Consider the following 23,305-nt stretch of genomic DNA (forward strand, 5'->3'; position numbering starts at 1 on the left):
TCCTCTGCATACCGCCACCGAGCTGCTGCCCTAACACAGCCATGCAGGGGACAGGCACAGCCGCATGCTCGCACACAGCAGCAGCCCCTGTGCTGGGCTGGCACGGGACGAGGCTCCTCGCCGCGGGGACTCGCCCCTGCCAAGCACCGCCTGGCCTCCAGCTCAGGGTAAGGGCACGTTGTGGTCCTCGTGTACCGAGGGCAGTGTTTGCTGTTTTTGCTTTCACTGGGGCCAAAGGGCGTGTGGGACGACAGAAAGCATTGGGACTACAGAAGGCGCGGCGAGGACGCGGCTGTTCCACCGCTGATAACCCCGCGGCGCCTTCAAGCGAGATAAGGCCCGCTGCCATGACGCAAAATGGCGGCTGCCAGCACCTAACATGGCCGCCGCGCAGCCTCCCTCCTCGTGACCCCGCCGATCCGGGCACCGAGCGCCGGCGTTTGGGGCGGCCGCGGCCCCTTTCTCCCTTCGGGCCGCGCCGCTCACGTGACGCGGCGGCCGGGCCAATCGGCGCGCTCCCCGGCGGCGCGCAGGCTCCGCCTGGCCGCGTTGTGGCGGAGGGCGCCATTGCCAGCCGCGGCCGCCAGCCGCCGGGAGCGGGGCCCGCCGCCATCATGGACTACGGGGAAGGTGAGCGCCCGGCCGCCGCCCCGCATGGCCGCGGCCGCCTCGCTGCGTGCAGGGCGCCCCCCCACCTCCCCCCCTTCCCCGCACGCACCTCCTCGTCCTCCTCCTCGCCGCCCCTCCGGGGCCGGGGGAGCTGCGGTGGCGGCCGGCGGCGGGCGGGCTGCGCGGGAGGAGGGCAGAGGAGGGCTGAGGAGCGCGGAGGGGCCCGAGGGGCCCTCCCGGGGCCGGGCGGGCGGGCGGGAGGGAGGGGCGGGGGGCGAGCTGAGGCGCCCGGGGGGCGCGGGGAGAGCGGGGGGCGAGGGGGAGGCGGCGGCGGTGGTGGCGGTGGGGGGGGGGCGGTGGCGCGGGCAGGGCCGGGGGGAGCTCGGGGCGAGCTCCGTGAGGGGTCGTGCCAGGAGAGCCGCCAGCAGCGAGAGCCGCCTGTCGGCGCGGCTCCCGGTGTCTCCCCGCGAGCTCTCGCAAAGCACTAAGTCATTCTCACTGACCCATCCTCTCCAGCTGAAGACAGAGATTGGAGGTTCCCAGATACCCCCATGCATTGTGGTGTGAACATGCCCAGTGGGTCAGTCTCAGGTATGAGCTATAAATACGTCTAACCTCTAAAAAAGCGTTGGGGCTGAGCAGTCAGTGTTGCCAAAGATGTTAAAAAGGGGTGTTGAAAGTACGTAACGCGGTGTGGCTGCACGTGTTGTGTTCTGGAGGAGCTGTAACTGGCGGGGAGTGAGGCTGCGTTCTCACCTTGGGCATGTCAGCGTGAGCTCCTGCACGGTCCGAGGCAGAACCATGAGGTGTTGGAGGAGCAGGGATGGGAGGGAGCGCAGGCTTCACTTACGATGTTGCTCTTTGCGTACATCGGTATTTTATTTTCTCATGGAAATTTCTCATATTTTCTTCTATATTCAATTCGTGCTGCTTAGATTGAAAAGAAAGCAGCAGAAACAAGGTCAGAGGATGTTTCCCTCTCACACGGGCATGGGAAAAGACGAACCTAGATTTTCTTTTGTAACTGACTTTAAGTAAGGGTGTGGGAAGGAATATACAAAGCATAAAAATAAATGTGATAGAGCAAATGTTAGCTTTTGTTTATGCGCTATTAAAATACCTGCAACTGAAAAGAATACGGATTTTATGGGTAAGGCTATAAATTTAGCAAGACTCAAGAAATGTTTTGAAATCTCTTGCCAGCATGCAAACAAGTACCAAAAGGTTGTTGATGTATCAATATAAAACTCTTACAATAAACTGTGCCTAAGCTTTATTTACAAATGTGACCAAATAAATATTTGCTATTGGATCTCTTCATACGCTTGCTGGCTGTTACGTGGAAATAACGTGGATTACAGAAGCATCTGCGATTGCAGTATGACCGTTTTCATGATACACTCCTTGAGTCTTATCTCTTTTGCCAACAATAGTGTTCTGGATTTATTTTTCTTCATAGTAAAATAATTAAAAACTCTGAACTTGTTTTTGTTTTTCTTAAATCTTCTGTATTGATTTCTAAATAAATGTCCTTTATGTATTTAGTAGAAAAGGTTCTTAAGTTGCAATTTAAATTCTTACTGGAATGTTAACTGGAGTCAATAACCAGAACCTGCTTTTCTGATATCTGATGACAGCAGTATTAAAATGAAACCAGGCTCATCCTATGACAAGTAACTGATGAAACATATTGTACAGTTAAACTATTACTTTCATATACCTTTGTAAGAATCTGTGTGATAATTGTTTTTCGTTATTTATATTTATTCAACAAGTTTAATTATGATGTTTGCAGCTTGAAACACTTGACACTAATGTTTGTGCATTGCATGTATGTTAGTAAGTAATGAACGAGCCTTTGTCTTACCCTGATCCTGTACAGTGGGCTAAAGGCTATTTTGTAGGGGTCCAGTAGATGGCAACAGAGGATGAATGTTGAGCGTTTTCTTCTTTGCCCGGTTCTTGGCTAAGTTCTTCCTGCTGGAAATTTTTAGCCAGTTTGAAGCGTGCTTTTTGTTGGATGGCTGATGATGGCTGTGATTCCACCATTGTCCCTTGCTCATGGCTTGGTTTGAAGCCAGATCATGTAGTCTGTAGAATAAACTTTGTGACAATATATTGAGGTTTTGGTTACTGTAACCATGTCCGTTTAACTTGGAAAGGAAAATGGCTTTTGCCTCCTAAAATTCATTTAGTTGTTGGATTGGTGCCTTGTTTTGCATGGGACTCAATGCATTAAATCTTCTGTATCTATTGACAAAGTTGGGATCTTAAAGCAGGCATAAATTTTATGAAAAATAGTGTGTCTGGAAAAAATGCAGCTTACAGTTGCACAATGGATCCTGAAGTTTGTTGTTATAAATTACAAATGAAAAATACTCTAGGCAATTATAGCTTGTTTCAGGCCTCTAATTCTGTTTTTTTTTTCCAATTATTTTGAGATTGATATTACGTTTTACTAAAGTTTTAATTTTTATATTCATGATTCATTAATGTAAGATCTTTCTCCTTTCTTTCATTCTCCTAGGCTTCTTACATGTTCCATGTGGGGAACGCTATTGGAAATGATTTCACTTCTTGTGCTGTGAATGTTTTCAATATCTTCTAATCTTAAGTTTTTTCTTTAAAAGTGTGTCTCAGAGTCCTCTGTACCAAGGGAACCTGATTCTTATCTACTACATGTTTAACTCCTTAGTTCTTTTCCTAAGGAAAACAGATTTTTCATTACTTTATAATGAGGTGTCATCTTGCAGCAATTTTAAATGATCTCTCTGCTAGATCAGACATTTTTTTTGTTGTCGTTAAACTTCAAGAATGCATATAAGTGAACATTTTAATGTGTAAATTGATCTCTTCTTTTAGTGGCCTATGCTTTTTGATTTTAAGGTTAATATATTTTTTTCCCCTTTGTCATAACTTTTCTCCCTTACTCCAAGAGCGTTTGGATACGGTTTAGAAATGGAAAATGGAATAATTCTTCTCTGTTCTGTTTCTGTACTTCAGTTCAGCAGGTTGTTCATCAACATTGTGTGCAAGAAGCTGCAGATACCAAAACCTGATTTATTCCTCTAACAAACGCTATTTCAGATACCTCAACTGTGTCAAAGATTTGATTTCTTTTTAAACTTCAGGAGCAACAATGAACCATTTTTTTTTTTTTCCTCTCTGAAATATTTATAGATACACAGAATACTTCTTCAAAGCAGCTCTGGGACTTGGATATCTATTGCGAAAAAGCATCCAGTTAATTTTTAAGCTTTTTTTTTTTTGAAAGTTTTGTTTGCTACCTCCAGTTTCTTGTAGTACAAAACCACCCATGTAATAGTCTGTCGCTTTGTAGCTTTTGTGTCCCTCTGTTAAATCTTTTTCCAAGAGGAGCATACTACAGTGTAGGGAAATGCAGTGCAGCGAGCCTGGGCAGGAGGAGGAAATTGGTCAGTCAGGGAACAGGAATTGCCCATTTGGGGAATGGCAGCCACGCTGCTGATGGTACAGATATCCTTGCTGATCCAAGGGTAGGATGAACCTGGGTTGAGTAAAGGGAGCATTGAATAGAAACAGACATCAGATGCTGTCCTGGGAAGCACATTTCAATATTTCCTTTTGTGCTGAAATTTTTAGGAAAAAAAAAATCACCTTGGTTTGAAGCATAGCTTCAAATAATGTTTTGGAATATTTTTTTTTTCATGTGAATGTGAAAGTTGGTGGTGTTCCCTCCCCACACTGGTCACTCACTGTACTAGTCAGATTGTGTTGGCAGTGATCTTGACAATGTGTTTTGTTCTTCCATGTTGAATGATGTGGTTGGCCTGCTTAACCTAATTACCTTTGTGCCATAAGAGAGATTGTAGGTAATAGGGAGCAGGATAAACTGAGGTGAATTATTCGTCCCCTTCAGGCTGTTTTCAAGATGTCAGTGTCTTCTGATTTGATAAACTGCACTTAAAAAAAAAAATACTTTGGATCTGAGATTGAACATAGGATCAGCTGAACTTAAAAAGCTTTGCAAAAATTATTGACTTTTTTTTTTTCTTACATGCCCATATCTTTGTGTGGACAGTCTTCAGGGTATTGCCCTAAATGTAAGGAAGTAGATCAGTCACACCAGAGAGGAATATGAGATCTTCATATTAGAAGATTCAGCAAGTTCTTCAAAGAGAAACATCCTGGAGTTTAGACTGATATCATGTGATGCTACATGATTAGTATTTTGAGAGTTTTTTTCCTACTTTGCTCAATCTTTATTGTACATCCCAAATATGGGAAGATGCAGTGCAACTTCCAAGTTCTAGAAATATCATCCTCAACTTCTTAGGAAGTACCTATGATCACTAAAAGGAAAACAAAGAAACCAGCAAATCTTATTTTGAGATTCTATTCAGGCTTGCTAGGGACACCTGTAACAGTGAAATACTCAGCTAAGTACCATTTGCAGTTTTCCTTGCAGATAAAGAAAGTAAATTACGATGGCTGTCTGGTCTAACAAAAAGCAGTTACAAACAGGAAATAACGTATATACATGTACTTATTTTCACAAAACTGATAGGCACACAGAGGTACTATATTTTGTTAAATAGGAAATATTTTATTACTTTGAGTGGGCTTATTTTCCTGTTCTGGAGAAGTCTTGGGATTTTCTTTGGAATGTAGGAAATAGTGGACAAATCTTTGTGTGGTTATATTTTTATTCTTTCCATGTTCACTGATTTTCCTTCTCTATCTTACTTTTTAATGAGGCTTGACTTGACAGGCTTGTTTTCTGTTACCCAGAAGTTAGTGTTGGCCAGTCCTGGGAAACAGTGATCATCACTAGAATGCTGATGAGGTGCAAAGCGTGCACCTTACAGAAAGGCTGTGGCTCATGTTCATTATGCAGGTCTACATTGCTGTCTTAGAGCTTTGAATTTTTGTGTGGTTATTTTAACTGTACTTCTATATAAGACTTAGAGTGTTGAGGAGAAACTTGGTTCTTTTGGCAGACTTCTTTACAAGATACAAAGGTGTCATGAAGTGACATCAGTTCAGCTGTGAGGTACCACCCTCTTAGCAGAGTTGGTCACCTGCAACTCAGTGGTGCAGTGGTGGTTCTCTGTTGGTGCTAGAAGGGAGAGTTAGATTGGAGCCTGTATGCAGCGTCTGCATTGCAGCGTGACGTGAGCTGTAACCTTGAAGCAATGTCTCTGTCAACTTCTGAACGTTTTTTTGTGGCATTGTTATAGCCAGATGTCTGAACTATGTGTGTTATCAAAGGGAGGAAGTGGTCATCATTCTTCACTAACTTCTGATGCTCCACGTCAGGTTTTTTCCATTTAGTTGTCTTAACCTGCGTCTGAATTCCAGCTGACAGAACAATAATCCTGACCTGTCCATTACTGACAAAAAATGTCATCTTCATTTCAATTAAGAGGTTCTCTGATGATGACAAAGACACACGGCTTCCCTCAGCACATTGTTGAAATTGATTCACAACTGAGAGTGCTGTATTTTGTTTGTAAGCTCTGTGGCAGGTTAAACATTTTACTTAAGAATTTAAGCTAGAATGCTTAATAGGACTTCTCTCTTGCGTTCTTTATAAACGTTTTTCTGCTCTTTTTTAGACATGGACCGTGATTATGGGCATGGAGGCTATGGTGGCCCACGATCCATGGACTCTTACCTTAACCAATCCTATGGGATGGAGAGTCATGGAGGTGGAGGCGGAGGAGGTGGTGGTGGTGGTAACAGGTAAAATAATCCTTCAGCTGTCCCAAGAATTGATCAAATACTATTTAAGTTTCAATCATTCTGTTTTCTAACTTAAGTGTTCCTGAGGCATGTTGTTATGATTTTGTATGAACACTTTGTTCTGAGTCTTCATGTTCATTAACGACTGGCAAATCTTAAACTGTAAAAGCTAGATTATTGTAACAATTAGCGTTTTTGTGGAAAAGTTCGACACTGAAACAATACGTCTGTGACTGAAAATGGATCAAGTTTTATTTTTGGGTAATGGTTAGTAATTTATAACTGATTGGCCTGACATACTGTTTCTGACATAGCAGACTAGACCTAATTGGCTTAGTGGCTTAGACTGAATCTATCAACATTCCGTTTTCAAGGAACATTTAGGGTATGTGCTCTTTGCTTTGAATGTGCAGTGCTTAAATGGTCTTCCTATTGAATCTGAAAGTCATGTCCAGATTATTTCTTTGGCAGGTACTGATTACACTAAAAATTGTGTGCATGTTCTGGGCTGCTTTGCAAGATGGATTAGTCTAAAAGTAAATTTTCTGATGCAGTGGTCTTAAAGTTGTGTATGTAATGCTAGGATACTATTCCTGTTGCTCTTTCAGATAAAAGCAGTAGGGAACAGATGATTTGATTTATCTTTTAATATCACATTCAAAGTAGTATGCGTTTCAAAGTAGTGATTCTATCTTGGAGGAAATGAAACGTGAAGAAAACTTGGATAATCTGATGGTTTTCTTGTGCGCGCCCTTGAATTCTTGTCTGGCTGTAGCCAGACTACTGTATGGTTCTTGTTCGTAGTCACTGTAGTTCCACTGGGCGAGGACAGAACTAAGTAGGGAGGCTGGAGAAATGTTGTGTTTTGCTGCATGGGTCTGTTAAACATTTTAGTTCATTATAATTTGTTTAATGATGAACATAAGATTGACTTAAAAGACTGAGCAGAGATTGAGGAACGCGCTGTACCTACCATACAGTAATCTGCATATGATTGAGTTTGAATAACTACTTGAACACAGAAATGTCTCTTGCCATGTAATGTTAATATTATGCATGGACTCCTTTAGGTAGCGCTATTTTCTGTTTACTTATCGGTCTTCCAAGACTAAATGTATTTTAAAATGAAGGCATTCAATTTACTATAGATCCAGGCAGAACTTTGAGTCTGTTTTAGTTTATATTTTATTAGTCAAGGGGCTTTCTTTCCGAATTCCTGCTTAATCACCTATTACAACCCTGTAGGGATACTAATGTGTTTCCCTTCCAATGGTGTACAAATACTGACGGATTTCCAGCCTGACTCCTGCTAATGTAAATCAGACTCATAAATAGCTAAAGATTTCAGCTCCTTGTTACTATACTTAGAAACTTCAAGGACTGTTTTTGTTTCCATTCTGTGTGTATTGAGATAGATTTTCAAAATCCAGAGTTGCTAGACTTAATGGTCTGCAAGGAAAAGATACATGTGCATTGAAGATCATGATCTCTGATTGGGTGACTGAATATTACAGGGAAGATGATTTCCAAAAAGTATAAACTTGCATGGAAGAGCACTTATGTTTTCCTTTAGAATTCTGGGGTGTTTAAGACACAACTGTACCACTAAAAATTGATTATTTTCTTTTTGTACTCTCAGTTGAGAACTAAGCCGCCTTTTAACTGCTGTTTAACTGTTAAAATATGAGGGCATGATTTTGAAGAAAGGAGAGTTTGACTAGCCTGTGAATGTCTGCAGGTCATTATTTTCGTGAGACTAGGGCTGGGCTCTAATAATTTAGTAAATGTTGCTGAAAATTTTAATTGACCAAAGTTCAGGCATACTGAACTTTAGAATTGTTTGTAGAAAAAATGGCTCAGATAGCTTTCTATCTGGTCATAGTGTCATTTGCCCAGCCCTAATCAAGATTAAACAATAACACAACTGTACCGACCAGTATAGTAATAAATTGATTTTAGTTGATAAATGTCAACTGATAACATGTCTTTTTGAAATGTATAACATTAGTAAGCTTACTTTTTTTTCTCCTCACTGTGCAACTTTTCCAGGTTTGGACCTTATGAGTCTTACGACTCCGGGTCTTCTCTGGGTGGGCGAGATCTGTACAGATCTGGCTATGGTTATAATGAACCCGAACAAAGCCGCTTCGGAGGTAGTTATGGTGGTCGATTTGACAACTCCTACCGGAATAGCCTTGACTCTTTCGGAGGTAGAAACCAGGGCGGGTCTAGCTGGGAAGCACCTTACTCCCGTTCAAAATTGAGGCCTGGGTTTATGGAGGACAGAGGAAGAGAGAGTTACTCTTCCTACAGCAGTTTTTCTTCACCCCATATGAAGCCTGCACCTGTAGGCTCTCGGGGGAGAGGAACGCCTGCTTATCCTGAAAGTGGATTTGGAAGCAGAAACTATGATGCTTTTGGAGGACCATCAACAGGCAGAGGCCGAGGCCGAGGAGTAAGTACAGAATCTTTTCAGATTCTTTTCACTAGACACTCTTTTAAACCCTTTCAAGACCACTGCTTTAAAATTAATACACTGTTCAGTACAGTGTGGTTTTTTGTCCAAGCAAACTATCATGGTTGACAATGTCGTTTACCCCCTTGAAGCTGTCTTCAAGTAGAATGCAGTCTCTCTTTTGCTCTTGAAAGTAATGAGTAATAGAAGACTAGTTGATAAGGTTTGTTAAATCTCTCCTTTTGTTTGAAAGGCGACGATAAAAGTAATAGGTTTGGTCTAAAAGGGATTAAAAGGACTTGCATTTTTCCTTGTAAGCACTAGCATCCTCATTGCTGGTGGGGAAATTCTTGAATATTGTGAAAGTTTAATTCAAAGCCATTTGAAGTTTTAAGTAGGTTAAAGGTGCAATGTATATGCAAAAAAATAAAACCCGGTTGTGAATGCCAGAGCAGCTTTCGTTTCCTGCAAAGGTAAAACTTCAGCTAATTCTTTAGTATGTTCAACACATGCTTTATCAAACATCAAGTCTTCTCTTAAACTTAGTTCTTACTCTGACTTGTGTATTGAAAGAGTGATGGGGAGGAATTTGCAAAGGTAGGTGGCTAGCAGTTACAGTGATTCGTATTTAAAATTAAAGCACAACTAAAGGGACATCATCAACTTGAAATCGAGTTCTTTTGCAAACTTGAGATTGATTTCCTGGTAATGTATCTAGCCCTATGACTTGTATTAATTTTGTTTTGGTGACATATCTTCTACCTCGTTTTCAGTGGATTCCTTTCCAGTGTAGGATGTAAAAACTGTCCAATTTAACTGGACACAAAATAGTAGATGACAGTTTGGAGAAGTAGTGCTTAATGTTTAATGAGCTAGGGAAAAATACAACAGAAGAGAATAAAAAATAATCCTGACAGAAGCACTAACTTTAAGTTGATGGTGTCCCTTTACTTTGGTTTTATAATCCCAATTCTGATATTTTTTTTAATTGTGAAAAGGTCAGTGAACGCTTTTCCGCCTATGCCTCTAGGTACAACTTTTAAAATTCCTAAGTGTGCCATATCTCTTTGGGAAGCAATTCTTTAATGTTAAACCATACAACTTGCTTGTAGCTTGAAGTCTAGATGAAGATCTTTTTTTTTTTTTCCTGGGTCCTTAAGTGCCTAATTGTCTGGTGGTCTTGTTTCAGAAGGTCTACTTTGGAGCATTCTTGAATACTGTAGTTGTCATATTCAAATTTTAGCTCAGATTTACACATGGCTATAGCTAGCATGTAGCACGGTATTAGAAATAGTCTAATCTTTATATTTCTTTGTAAAGCTGAAAGTGTTTGATTCTTAAGCTTGGATGCCATCCTTTCAGAACTCATTTGGATCTGAAAGTTTTGTGCAAAATGGTGACCAAGTAGCCTTATTTCTGTTCTATTTTTGCTTTTGAAATCTTTTTAGTCTTTTACGTTATCCTTTATTACATAAAGGCTAAAGTACTTACCATACTTAAAATGCATTGCACCTTTAATAGATACTGTTTTTAAAAAAGTACTTGAAACTATTCAAGTGCCTACTTTGTTCCAAATTTATAGACATACAATGTAAATGTACATGCTAGGTAGTTCTGTAGCTGTCTCAACTAAGTTAATTAATGTGGAGATCTTGTGCATGGACTTTTGATTAAGCAAAGTGCCTGTTTTGATGCATTCAGTCCGTCATATAAAATCTGCTAATAAAATGGGTATCCCTTTTGTGAAAAGTATTTTCAAGTTATTTTCATGTTCTTTGATAGCGTAGTGGTAATTCTCTTCTCACAGTGATTCAAATATTTCTGCTTATCCAATTCATCCATCCAGTTAGTGGGCTGTCTTCTGACCTTTATTAATCAAATAATTGAACTAATACTAAGAAATGTGTTGGTGCTTTGAAAAAAAAATGCAGCTACCTAAGTTCTCCCTCTTCAGATTACTCATTTATTCCATACCTTCAGAGGTTGCTTTCATAAATAAGTGTTCACCAATGTCTGTACAGCACTTCAGAAGTAACAGAAGGATTTAGTCTTCCAACTGAATTTTCATTCCTGTTGTTGATGTTTTTTTATTAGACCTTCCAAGCCCAACTTCTGAATTCACTGTTGCGCATTGTCCTGTAATAATTAAGTAAAAGACAGACTGAGCTTCCTTCAGTTAATCACTGCCTCACACTGAACAACTTTCTTTATTCAGTTTTCAAATCACTGCTAATAATTTAGAGTAAAGAAGTCTCTCTCTTTCTCTCTCGGCTGCTAACTAGAGTGTAGGAAAAAGTAGTTTGGTTAGCTCTGTTTTTTCACCAAGGGGGAAGTCATTCATCATGTGGAGAATCTGAAGAGAGGAGCCAAAATGTTAGGCTGAGATTGAGCTTTGACAGGCATGTTCATCATCTGGACAATGGCTCTGAATAAGCAGAAACATGGTTTATACATGTGTGTTCTACTGGACACCCACAAAACCATTGCACAAAACATCAAAACTGGGAACTTAAATTTCCCCTGCATTTTGTTCCAGAATGCAGATTTTAGTATAGTTAAATTTTAAAAATAAACACTTGTGCCGAGTAATTGTTGTATTTCTATTGATGTCATATACTAATACCTTTTTCTTGATTTCCCAAATTTCCAGCATATGGGAGACTTTGGAGGAATGCACAGACCTGGAATTGTTGTTGACTATCATAACAAACCCAGTCCTGCAGCAGTTGCTGCAAGAGGAATAAAAAGAAAAATGATACCGCAGCCGTACAACAAACCTGGTGGGACGTTTATCAAGAAACCCAAAATGACGAAACCTATTTTGAAGCTGACTCAGAAAAAATCACCTAGTAAGTAAAAAGTGCCAAAATTAAGTTAAAATTACTATTTTTTTTAAATCAATTTGGAGTTTAGTTTTAATATTTAGAAAAAAGACTGTGCTGTTGTAACTTTTTATTTTCTACCTTTGAAGTAGTCTATAACAGACCTTTTGAAATTACTTTTCTACTCTTCTAGCTCTTCTACTGTAAAGATAACTTGCTGAATGAAAGTGGATATTTTGATGTGTTTAAATATGTACTGCTGAGAACTGCTTCATCTAGGCTTCTTTATAGAGATACTTCATGGGTGCAAATTTTTACCACTGAAAATATTTTCAGATTTTGTGTTCTGTTAATTGGTGATGCCTGACACACCTTAAAATGTGCACGTGTATGAGACTGGGCCTGGTTGCCCAAAGAGCTTGATATATGTATGAAATAGAGCATCAAATGTAGTGCAGCTACGATAAAGGCATAAAGTGTGGATGAAGAGGAGAGAGAGGGGAAGGTGAAACAAGAAAACAGTGGAAAATTGTTCTTTAACAGTGGAGAGTAGACAAGAGATGCTCTTGTAAGTGAAATTCTGTAGTGAAGGCAAGAACTGTAAAGATGATAAACTGGAAATACAAATTACAAAGCATTAGCGACACGTGACTTTTGTAGTTTCCTTGAAGATGTCCTAGAACTCTAATAATTATTGTATTGCAGCCAAAAGTCAAAGGTAGAAAACTTGCTAATATGGTTTGAATAAGTTTGTTGCTTTGAGGCAATGTAAACTTCAGTTAAAGTATTAGCAACAGTATGTGCAGTGGGTGAATTTTGGTTTTGTGTTTGTAGCTTTTTCAGTGATTTCTCTCTGCAGTGTTTTATATAGTTTTGTTACAAATCACGCCTGAAAAATGTTTAAAATTACTTAAGCTCAAAGCTAGCAAGGTAAGTGTGCAAATTTGGGAGAAACTTTATGATTTGTAGTTCTTACTTACTCTATTTTATATTAAAAAGCTGTTAGTTTTGAATTCAAAGCTAAGATAAAATTTTCACCGGGTGGGCACATAGAACAGATTAATTTGCATTTTGTACAGGGACTGTAATATTGGACTCGCTAATTTTGGTGTTGTGAAATAGGTCCATAAAATACACATCCAAATATCTCAAAAGACTTGCATGTCAATGGTTTCTTCTCTTAGCTCTTCTCAGTATTTTTATAGATTCTACTTTCCTAACCTACCTTCAGATAGAGCAGTTCTAGCGCATTATCTGTTTCCATTCATTAATTTCCACAACCTAAGGAGTGTTATATACCATGTAAGATTGAAGCTATGTTAATGAAATAGGTGGTACCTACTAGAATGCACTAAAATCAACTTGTTCTGTGTTTCTGAGATGGGTGTGGGGAAGACTGAGTGGCTTGGTACAATTTTCCAAGACTTGAACTGAAAGATGCTCTAAGTGGTATTGTGTACTTGAAAACTAAGAAGTGGGTATCAACTAGCAGGAGAATGTGGATGTACACAATGAGCAATATATCTCTAAATGTCTTTTATCATTTTTATTGTCTCATCTATCTCAAAAAGTCATGACTGTCCTTTTTAGTCATGACTTTCTTGTTTTGTGGAGTTAGGTATCAGTGATTGTTTTTTGAAAGACTGGTTAGTTTATATTCCTAAGAATACCTGATTTACTTTCAGTGTTATTATTAAAATATGATAAATTGTAGATCTAGACTGTGTTAGGTGCAGAATAAGTTGACTTTTTTCCTGAATATTTTATTGCTCTAAAATTAATAGACAGTAATATTAAACAGCATTTTGTATTACTTACTTCTTCCTTATTTTATTCTTATAGACATGAAGTCATCTTTCCAGGATTCCACGATAGAGGTAAAGACTCTAAGACTAGAAATGCTTGATTCTTTCACAATTTGGATGGTATACCTTAAGACAAATAATAAAGTTAGAGGTACAAAAACTAAGGCTTTAACTATGTAAGTTTTTTCAAACTTGATTTTTTTTCCTTTTTATTTGAAACAGTCTTATTTTAGTGGCAGTTTGAATCTCGCTGACTTAAGTGAAAGGGGTAGCTTGTGCAAATAGTCTTGAAAGGGAACTATAAATTGTGTTTGTACACCTACCAACTATTTTTGTAATACACAGCTGTCACGTGAACGCTTCTCACGTTGTCGTAGGCAGTCAACTTGATTTCACATACCAATGGCCTTTGGCTTGGTGGGTTGAGAATGAAGTATAAAATGACAGGAATTACAGCAATGAGGGAGAATGAATAGATGAGATGTCAGTAACATTAAGGGGAGAAGGTAAATGGAAACAGGATTGTTGTTAACAGATGTTCGCTGTTAAGGTGCAAAGACTAGTTCCCACCTGCAGAAAGATTAGTTGCCAACAGCATGCAAGAATGAGATTAAGCTAAACTTGTATATATCCTCGTTCCATGTTAAGAGACTAAAATGTTTTTCCCTTGTCGTTGAGTGGAAGTATTAATGCATTCCCAAGGAAGTATTTAAAAGTCTGAATTGGCAATCAGAAGGTTTATGTAGAAGACAGTGAGAATTTTGACTTTGAAACTAGTTTATAAAGATATCCTGGCATGAAAGATAAATGCAGAGTTTGTGGTAGTTTTACATTGAGCCTTTTGTGGTTGCTCATTTCACTTTCATCTATTGTTATATTTGATTAAAAATAGCAGGTAACAAATTAGTGGAAATAATTCATGTTGTTTGCTGGATGTAGGGTGGCATTGTGTTTTTTCAGTTTGTAATTTTTGGTTTTGACGTAGGAAATTGAAGTGGACACGAGTGGTGCAGTTGTTATATATGAAGACTTTACAAGAGATGCTTATGATCTTGGGTATCAGACTTTTGGAGGTAAGTCAGTTTGCTTTGTCAGGTAAGGTTTTATAGACACTGTATTTGTATGACTTTGGGTGAATAGATTTAGTATGCATGTATGTATGACCTCTAATAATTATTGCACAGCGTGACTCTTTTTAACAAATCTTATGAATTTAGGCCATGGAGAAAAAAATTGTTTGTAATGTCCATCTTGTGTTTTCTTTGTTACATGGTTATAGGACTTGCTTTAATTCTGAATTTCCTTTCTTTTATGTGTGTAATCTAGACCTCTACCTGTTGGAGACAGGTATTTAAATTTGTCATTTTTAATGGAGGAAAACAAAAGAAAACTTCTATGGCATTTAAATAAGCCTTAAAACAATGTTGGTGTAGGATCTGCATTTTGTGACTATATAAAAGGTGTTTGTGGAAGAGACAGGGAAGACTAACGCTTCCCGGAAAGCTAGGCTTTTTGGGAATATAACACTTTAAAATCATTCTGTGTTTTAAGATGGCAAAGGAGAAGCTAAAAGCGAAGAAGAAGAAAAGAGACGAATTGAGGCCAGAAGAGAGAAACAAAGGCGTAGAAGGGAAAAAAACAGCGAAAAATATGGTGACGGATACAGGTTTGTGTTATAACTTGTCTCATGGTGTGGTTTTCTCCTGCTATATCCTTGTTTTGTAAGAATATGCCTTCATTCCTGAAAGGCCCTTATGGACTGATTTCAAAAGAAAAATAAATAAACAAATGAGCAGAAATAAACAGCACCTTGCATGTTCAGCTCTGGGACCCGCAGCATAAAGAAGACATGGACCTGTTGGAGTGGGTCCTAAGGAGAGCAGTGAAGATCATCAGGGAATGGAGCACCTCTTCTACAAAGAGGTTGAGAGAGTTAAGATTGGTTAGCCTAGAGAAGAGAGCTCCAGCAAAACTTGATAATGACCTTATAGCAGTCTGTAGGCATTGAAGGGGGTCTACAGGAAAGATGGGGAAGGGACTTTATCAGGGAGTGTAGTGATAGGACAATGGGTAACAGGTAAACAAAAAAAAGAGTAGGTTTAGATTAGATATTTGGAAGAAATTAACTCTGAAAATATTGAGACACTGGAAGGGGTTGCACAGATAAATTGTGGATGTTGCATCATTGAAAGTGTTCAAGGCCAGGTTGGATGGGGCTTTAAGAAACCGATCTAGGAGGTGTCCATGCCTGTAGCAGGGTTGTTAAGACTAGGTAATCTCTAAGGTCCCTTCCAACCCAAATCAGGGTTGTTAAGACTAGGTAATCTCTAAGGTCCCTTCCAACCCAAATCATTCTATGATTTGCACAACATTCACACAGGAAATGCACAAGTTACTTAAGTCTTCTCCCTGACGAGTGTATCAGTGTGCACTTGAGAAGCCGCTTAGAAGGGTACTGCTTTTGAAATATGTAATCTAGTGGAACAAATTCATATTCAGGTTGAGTTAAGTTGTTAGAAATTGACCTGGTTTTGTTTTTTTGTATGTATGGTGAGTTATTTTGTAGTAATAATAAGTAGATAGTTCTGTAACTAACTTTCAATTTTGCCACAGACAAGCTGGCTGTTGGCCTGGGCTGTACAAAACTATTCTGCTTTGTGAACGCAGTGTATGATTGTTGCGTTAGTGCCTCAGTAGTACTAAGGAGGCCACGTTTCCTTGTAAGGATTTAGTTTTTGTATGGAAAACAAGCTTTGAGTTAGTTCTTTTAACAGTCTGTAGTTAGTAACTCATTGGCTTGACTTTGGTAATACTGCAAAAGATAATGCAAACTGGAGAGCTATGACAGATAAACACACTGAATAATATGGTTTTACAATAGCTAGCATCTGGTTTTAGTAGTTTTTCTTCTGCATAGATAACTTACTAGTCTCAGATTAGCCTTTTTTATTTGGTTCTTGTAGCAGGTATCTTTCCTAATGGTAAAGTAGTAGATTTTTTTTCCATTTAGGCTTCTTTAAGGAATACTTTTCTTATTAATTTTCTGGTTAGGTTTGTCAAGTCCTCATTGCTTTGAGGGGAGAGGGAAGAATGTTTCTTTAATTGTAATATTATTTATTGTATTTCTCTTGCTAGAATGGCATTTACTTGCTCATTTTGCAAATTTCGAACATTTGAAGAAAAAGAGATTGAGTCTCATCTGGAGAGCGCAGCTCACCAGGAAACATTGGATCACATCCAGAAGCAAACCAAATTTGACAAAGTAGTGATGGAGTTTCTTCATGTAAGACAACGGATTTTTAAATGTTATCTAATGTTTTTGCATTAGAATGTTATTAGAAGGTATCATTTAGTCTTCAAAATATGCTTAATTCATTATCATTCTTTTTGGAGAAGACTTCTGGTGCAGTGTGTATTGTTGAAAGTGAGGCAAATATAGTCATTAAAATAGTGTTACAACTGTAACTTCACCCAGTTGCAATTAAAAGTAGTGACTTAAATGCCCAATTATTTGCTATTTATTTTTACTCTCTTTTCTTCAGAATAGAGCTATTCCAAGTAATATTTTAACTACGGGTTCCTATTGTAACATAAACCCTCAAACATCAGCCATTACACTTTTTTTTCTGATCCTCTCTAGGAGTGTATGGTAAATAAATTCAAGAAGACAGCTATGCGTAAGCAACAGACAAGTAACCAAACAGACAACGCTCAAGCTGTTGAAAAAGATATAATGGAAGGTGAGTAATGATAGTGCATGCTATGGAGATCAGTTCCCACATCTTTTTTCTACCTGGTTTGTGTTCCTTGACTCATTTTTGATGTTATGTGAAATGCAAGCACAGTAAGAGATAACAAACTTTAGAATTCCTGCCCAGGTAGCCTTGTCATAACACAAGATAATGTTTTGCTAAGTACTTGACTAATAGAATTATGTAGGCCTCACCACAGTCTTATTCAGTGTTGCCATGAGGAATGGCAACAGGTGGGTGCAGTTAGATTGAAAGAGATCACTTTATAAAGTGGTAACATGATAATGATTAATATGATGTCAAGGAGCTAGATGATATCAGTGGGATAATTGTGTTTTTGAGGCAGGCTGTGACAAAAGGAGGACTTGGAGCACTTTCCTAATCCATGGCTACCCAACATGCATCTTGGCCTTGACTTACTGTTTTTTCCCCACTTGGCTGCTCTACAGACTGTTTTCTAAAGGCATTTGTGTCCCTCTACCTTCTTGTGCCATATCCCTCTGCTTTATCCTTTGCTTGAGAGCTTTCAAAAAATGCACTAGAGCCAGAAAAGACATCTTTGGAGTCCCTTTACTTCAAACAATAAATACATTTAAGTATTGCATTTGTTTGGATTTAAACTTTGAAAGTTACTTAATGGATGTAGCCAACATCTTAACAGTCTCATACTATTTTTATGTATTCTTCTAAAGTACAGGAGGGCCTGTTTACCTTTATGATCAGAATGCTCTGTTGGCAAGCTAATGTTTGAACTTGGAACGGATTTACATTGGATTCATACAGTTTTTCTTGGTGTTGAGGGATTGGGAGACAAGGAAATACATTAGGTGCTCTTATGAGGAGTGAAATTAATTCAGCTGCTTTGGTGAAAAACTGATTTGTTTCTTATATTAAAATGCATATTATTAAGAATATTGGTCATTGTAGATCTTAAATAGTAGACATTTTGTACATTCAATTTATGATTTGTTCATCAGTTTTATTTCCCTCTATTTAGGCAGGTAAGGTGTTTGTATATCATAACCTCAGGCATCAAACATAATTGCTTGGATCTCATACATGGTCTGTGGAATGAAGGAATTTGAGTATCAGGTGAAAAAAAAATCTCTACCAACATTATCTTCAGCAAGCCTAGTTCTGATGCCTCAATTTGTGTGAATATTCCCTGCGGTTCAGTTTGACATGTTTACCAATTGAGAGCTCTAACTTACTGGCATAAAACATCCAATCCTTTCTCCTATTCCCCTGGTTTAACACTTTTTGTGTTAATGGTTTGTTGCATGTTCTTCGGCAGGGGTTACTGCTGATGACCACATGATGAAAGTTGAGACTGTTCATTGCAGTGCTTGCAGCGTGTATGTTCCTGCATTACACAGTTCTGTTCAGCAGCACTTAAAATCTCCTGATCACACAAAAGGAAAACAAGTAAGATATGACATATTTAAAAAGAGATTAAAAAAAGGCATAGTTTCATAGTAGGTGAGAAATGTGGTACTCGGTGTAAATAACTTCTGAATTCTTATCAACACTATTTATTCTGTAGATATCTAGAATGTTCTATAATCATGAACCATAGGCAGTTGTGGAAAGCATGGGTATTATCTGTAAGTGAGAACAGTTAACTGTGGGAGTAGATAAGTGCATGGTTGTATGTAGTTCATTATATGACCAAGACCTGAATATATATCTTAATCAAACTAAAGCAACAAACTATAAACGCCATCAAACTTAACTTCTAGCTGCGTAATAAACTGAATTGAATGCCAAGAATGAGCATTTTGTGCATTATTACTTTCACAATTTTCCTTACAGAAACAGACTACGAATTCAAGTATGTGACAGAATAGGTGTATAATAATTATTCACTGTTACATCTGTTTCCTAGGCCTACAGAGAACAAATAAAAAGGGAGAGTGTTCTTACTGCTACCAGTATCTTGAATAATCCAATAGTCAAGGCACGGTATGAGCTGTATGTGAAGGTAAGATGTGAAGACACTCACTTTACAAATGAGTTAATCTTTGTTTAGAAGCAAGGGTTCCTGCAGGTGACTTTGTACTGTAAAGTACTGTACATGCAACTTGTCTAATTCTTTTTGATAGAATTTCTAGGATTCATGGCAGCATACAGACAGTGGAAGCTTACAACATTACTAGTCATGGTCAGAGAATTTAAAAGATGTGGCAGCCTGTGTTATAAATTCACAGCTTGAGAAATATGTGAAATCATTTTGGCAAAATATTTTTTCCTTTTCTGGGCCAGATATGTGACTTTCTGTAGTAACATTTTCCCTGTGCCTAACCAATAGATGATTTCAGAAAAAGCAATACTGTATTGCAGAAATATGACAAGGTGTCAGCCAATGCAATATTTAATTGTAATTTAAAAGGTTGAATTTAGTCATGTTCTGCAGAATTATGTACAATTGGATGCATAATTCAGTTTCAGACAGCTCTTCTATATCTGTTAAGAAAAGATGGCAACTACCAGCTACCACAGCTTAGAATATTTGACTATTTTCAGCTCTCTGCTGGTATTCCCTATGGTATGGCATGCATGTGTATTGTCCCTTACAGCCCCCTAGTGGGAAACTGGTGAAAAGGGGATTGGAAATGTGTAATTTGCTAGTTGGAAAATTGAAGATTGTCTTCACAAGGAGGTCACTGCCATTTTCAGAATGCTTACCATTGGTATTTCCCAAATGCAATACACTTCTAGCAGCACCTGCTCAGTGAGATATATCTAGCTTCTTGGATATGCTAATCCTTCTCATAATTAATGTATAATCAACTGCAGACCGAAGGAGTCAGTAGTTCTTATGCAGCATGTGGTGAACCAGTCTATGTATTTGGTGCCTGCTGTTTTTCAATAGAGTAGAAAATCCTGCTGACAGCTGAAAATCAGTTGCTTTGAGATGATAGGCAGATTGGCTTGAAGAAACAAAAACACACACAAAAAACATTCTTTCAGAAGGCTTTGTGTATACAGCATATGCAGAGTGGAAAGAAGAAATTTGGAGCAGGGAGGACCTGGCAGGCTGAGTCCTGGCTGTGTTGACCGCCTGGCTCTAGCAAATAGCAGGCAAGCAGTTTTGGGGATATTTGCTGCCTTTTGCATAGTGTAAGGCATTTCAGGATTGAACGCTCTGGCTAATGTTTGATGGAAAATTGGGGGCATGGACTGACTTCTGGTCTGGAGTAAGCTAACTGACAAGCAATAATTGTCTTGGGAAGTCCTTGGCTACTTTTAAGCAAAATGCCATTTTTTCAGCTGAGGCTGAAATGGTAGTTTGGGGGCTTTTTGGTAGGGTTGTCTTCAGATGGACTTGTAGAACCCACATCGCCCAGGAGAGTGGACAGCTTCAGGGGAGCACCTTTCCACACTGAGCCACGGTCAGGGTTTGGAGTGGTGCCTGCCCTGGGCACTGATGCTGCGGCCTTGGCTTGGGAGGGCACAGGTGTGCCTGCAGTGGGGTTCTCCCCAGCAGCAGTGAGCAGGAGCTCACTGGTGGGTCTGGTGACTGGGTTCAACTGGGTGACAGCTCAACATGTGACTTACTCCTTTACCTAACAATTAATGGAAAATCTTTTCTGTTCTTTGATTTAATCTTCTTTCCATGTAGAAGACTGTTCCACAGGTTGCTTGCTATATGTGCAAAATGAAATAAAACAAACTCAGCAGAAGGACTGTTTATCATATATATTAGTGGAGGGATTCTGAAGTTTACCTCTGAGGTAGGCAGACTGCAGGATCTTCTTGGATCAGGTTTGTTAGACCTGTTACAAATAATACTGAGGCTAGTTTCTGAGGTCACTCGAATCATGAACACATTTGCCTGTAAACACCACTTTAGTTTCAATCTTTCTGCGCAATTTAAATACTCTAGAGACAAGGAGCTCAAAGGATGCATCTCTTGGGAATAAAATACTTAACTGCTTACATTCTTATGCTCCATAGATGTGTGTGTATATATATTTAAGCCATCTGGGAAGATGGTACCAGTGTGGCTGTCAAAATCAACTAGCATCAACATTGTTTCTGTGTTGGATGTGTTAAATGGTACATCACTGGGAAAAAGAGTGCAATCATTAGGATCTTCCTTTGAGGGTAGTAACTTTTGCCTTAGTTTGAGAACAAAAATGCTTTTTTTCTCTGAAGAAACAGTAGGGGGAAAGATTTTTTTTTTTTTCTTTTTTAGGGGGTAGGGGGGAGGAGGGTGATTATTGTGTAGAGATCTGTTCAGCTAGAAATAGTGTGCTTAATCCAGTTCTTGTAGGTTAGTTGTAAGTTGCATACTGTTTTCACAGGAATTAACAGTAAATTTTTTCTGTAGCTTGTCCTCAGGAGTCAGGAACAGTTAAGTTGTCTGTGGGAGTGTGAAAGTAGTTCTTTCAGAAGTACATTCTTCAACTGCAATTCATGATCATACCTAGCCCAGACACAAGAGTATTTTAGTCTTTTCCTTTTGCATCAGATATATAGATGTACTTTTAACATCCTTGTGAATGTGTTACAGATACAAGACACGTTTTTGTTCTTGTACTAGGAAACAATACTATTTTCTAATGAAAAGCTAATGCTAACAAAAAGCATTAAAAGTTTACAGATCTTAATGTACCCACCTGTTTTCACTCTGTTTACTGTTGAGTGTGTATTTGAAGCTAACTAGGTGGAGTATTCTTAACTCTATTTATTTCTGTGCCCATCTTTGGAAATCCTTGTTGCTGTGCCCAAATGTGATTGAAAATACTTGCTTGATCCCAAGGAAGATAGTACCAGAGGCTTTTTAGTCAAGAGGTCTTTCTCACTTCTATCCAGAAAGGGAAGTAGATGAGTACAGTTTGGAGAGTTGCACAAATACCAGCTGAAGTAAGGTTTGGATGCTTACCTTATTATTTCACAATGCTTTCCACTGATGCTGGAGTTAAAATGGTTCAAGCATTCTCTTTTCTTTTGCGAGCCAGTTTACTGAGCTAATAGGTATCCTTGGTATTTCAGTGTTGGACAGTGTTACAGATTGGGTGAAGTAATTCTTGGTGCTCTGTAGCCTCTCAGTGCTTGCGTAATAGTGGTTCACCTAAAAAGTGGCCTGAATTTTAACTGTGAGATTTAGGGTTTTCTTGTTTTCATAGGTCTCTGATAAGTTATACTAGCTTTCTGTATACTTGGCATTTACCTTTGAGAGTCTACTTCTAAAAACGCAAAACACCAGTATCTTAAATTTAAAATTCTGCCTTATTCATGGGGCTTTATATGTGGCAACTATGGCTTTGATTTGGCAATGAGTTAATTGGACTCAGTAGATACTACAAACTAAGAGCTTTCCAGTCATTGAAATGATAAAACATTATTTTGTACTGTTTGAAAAAACAATATTTAAAACGTTTGTTTTCTGTTTTCTCCTCCAGGGTGAAAATCCATTTGAAATAAATGATCAGGCTCAGGAGCAGCAGACAGAAGAAGAGGACAAGGCTGATGAGCCAGCTGAAGGTGAGGAAGAAGAGGAGGAAGAAGAGGAAGAAGAAACTGAAGAACAAACTGACTTCACCTTAGACCACACTGAAGATAACTAAGTGAAAGAAAACACAAATGAAAACAAATGAGGGGGGGCAAAACAGCTTTTTATTTCTGCTCAAAAGTGGCTAAGACTCTTTAGTAGTCTCATTTGAGAGTTGTTGAAGATTCCCCACCCTATGCATGCATTCCATTCTGTGGACAACTTGTTTATATAATTCCTCTGTGTTTCTGATTTTGTTTAAAATGAAATTAAGACTATTTTAGTTGAGCTTTTTATAGCAAACTGACTGTTAAAGCTGATTAAAACATTGTGTTGTATATTTTTTTAAGCATCCTATTTTTTTGGTGTGTGTACTGAAAGTTGGATATAATAGTTTTTTGGTCTAATCAATTGAAAAGAAAGGCTGGTCTGTGGGGTAAATATTTTAAATGCTGTACAGCATACGCTTATCATATTTACCTCTCGATATGGAATGAGTAAACTTCAAAAATTGTGCTGTTGAGTGTGGCTGTTTTGGGGACTGCATTGCACTCTGTATAATAGAGTATGTGTAATAGTATGCCTTGTAGCTTTTTGTGATAAGATGTACCAATTTGTAGCAATAAAACACTTAAATGTTA

General features: G+C 38.7%; 1 protein-coding gene across 2 annotated transcripts; it reads left to right on the forward strand.

The window, feature by feature from the left end:
• Positions 1–475: 475 nt before the first annotated feature.
• On the forward strand, positions 476–23,305 carry ZNF326 (zinc finger protein 326). 2 transcript variants are annotated; one of them, XM_068691220.1, is made up of 13 exons: positions 476–630; positions 1,126–1,200; positions 6,207–6,333; positions 8,383–8,788; positions 11,439–11,637; positions 13,453–13,487; positions 14,401–14,488; positions 14,967–15,081; positions 16,551–16,698; positions 17,056–17,155; positions 18,462–18,592; positions 19,053–19,148; positions 22,576–23,305. In XM_068691220.1, the coding sequence occupies exons 1-13, from the start codon at positions 615–617 to the stop codon at positions 22,738–22,740; spliced, it is 1,701 nt and encodes a 566-aa protein (XP_068547321.1). In that variant the 5' UTR covers positions 476–614; the 3' UTR covers positions 22,741–23,305. The 2 variants fall into 2 exon arrangements, with proteins under 2 accessions (XP_068547321.1, XP_068547322.1); XM_068691221.1 differs by lacking the exon at positions 1,126–1,200 and having other exon boundaries at positions 516–630.

Source organism: Anas acuta, chromosome 8 (genome assembly GCF_963932015.1).
Source record: "Anas acuta chromosome 8, bAnaAcu1.1, whole genome shotgun sequence".
Taxonomy (NCBI): Eukaryota; Metazoa; Chordata; class Aves; order Anseriformes; family Anatidae; genus Anas; species Anas acuta.

Bases quoted from the DNA above. Each gene is read 5' to 3' on its own strand.
- ZNF326 (XM_068691220.1), top strand. The intron at 1,201-6,206 runs GTATGAGCTATA...GCTCTTTTTTAG, and splicing joins GCCCAGTGGGTCAGTCTCAG to ACATGGACCGTGATTATGGG. The intron at 15,082-16,550 runs GTTTGTGTTATA...TTCTCTTGCTAG, and splicing joins AAATATGGTGACGGATACAG to AATGGCATTTACTTGCTCAT.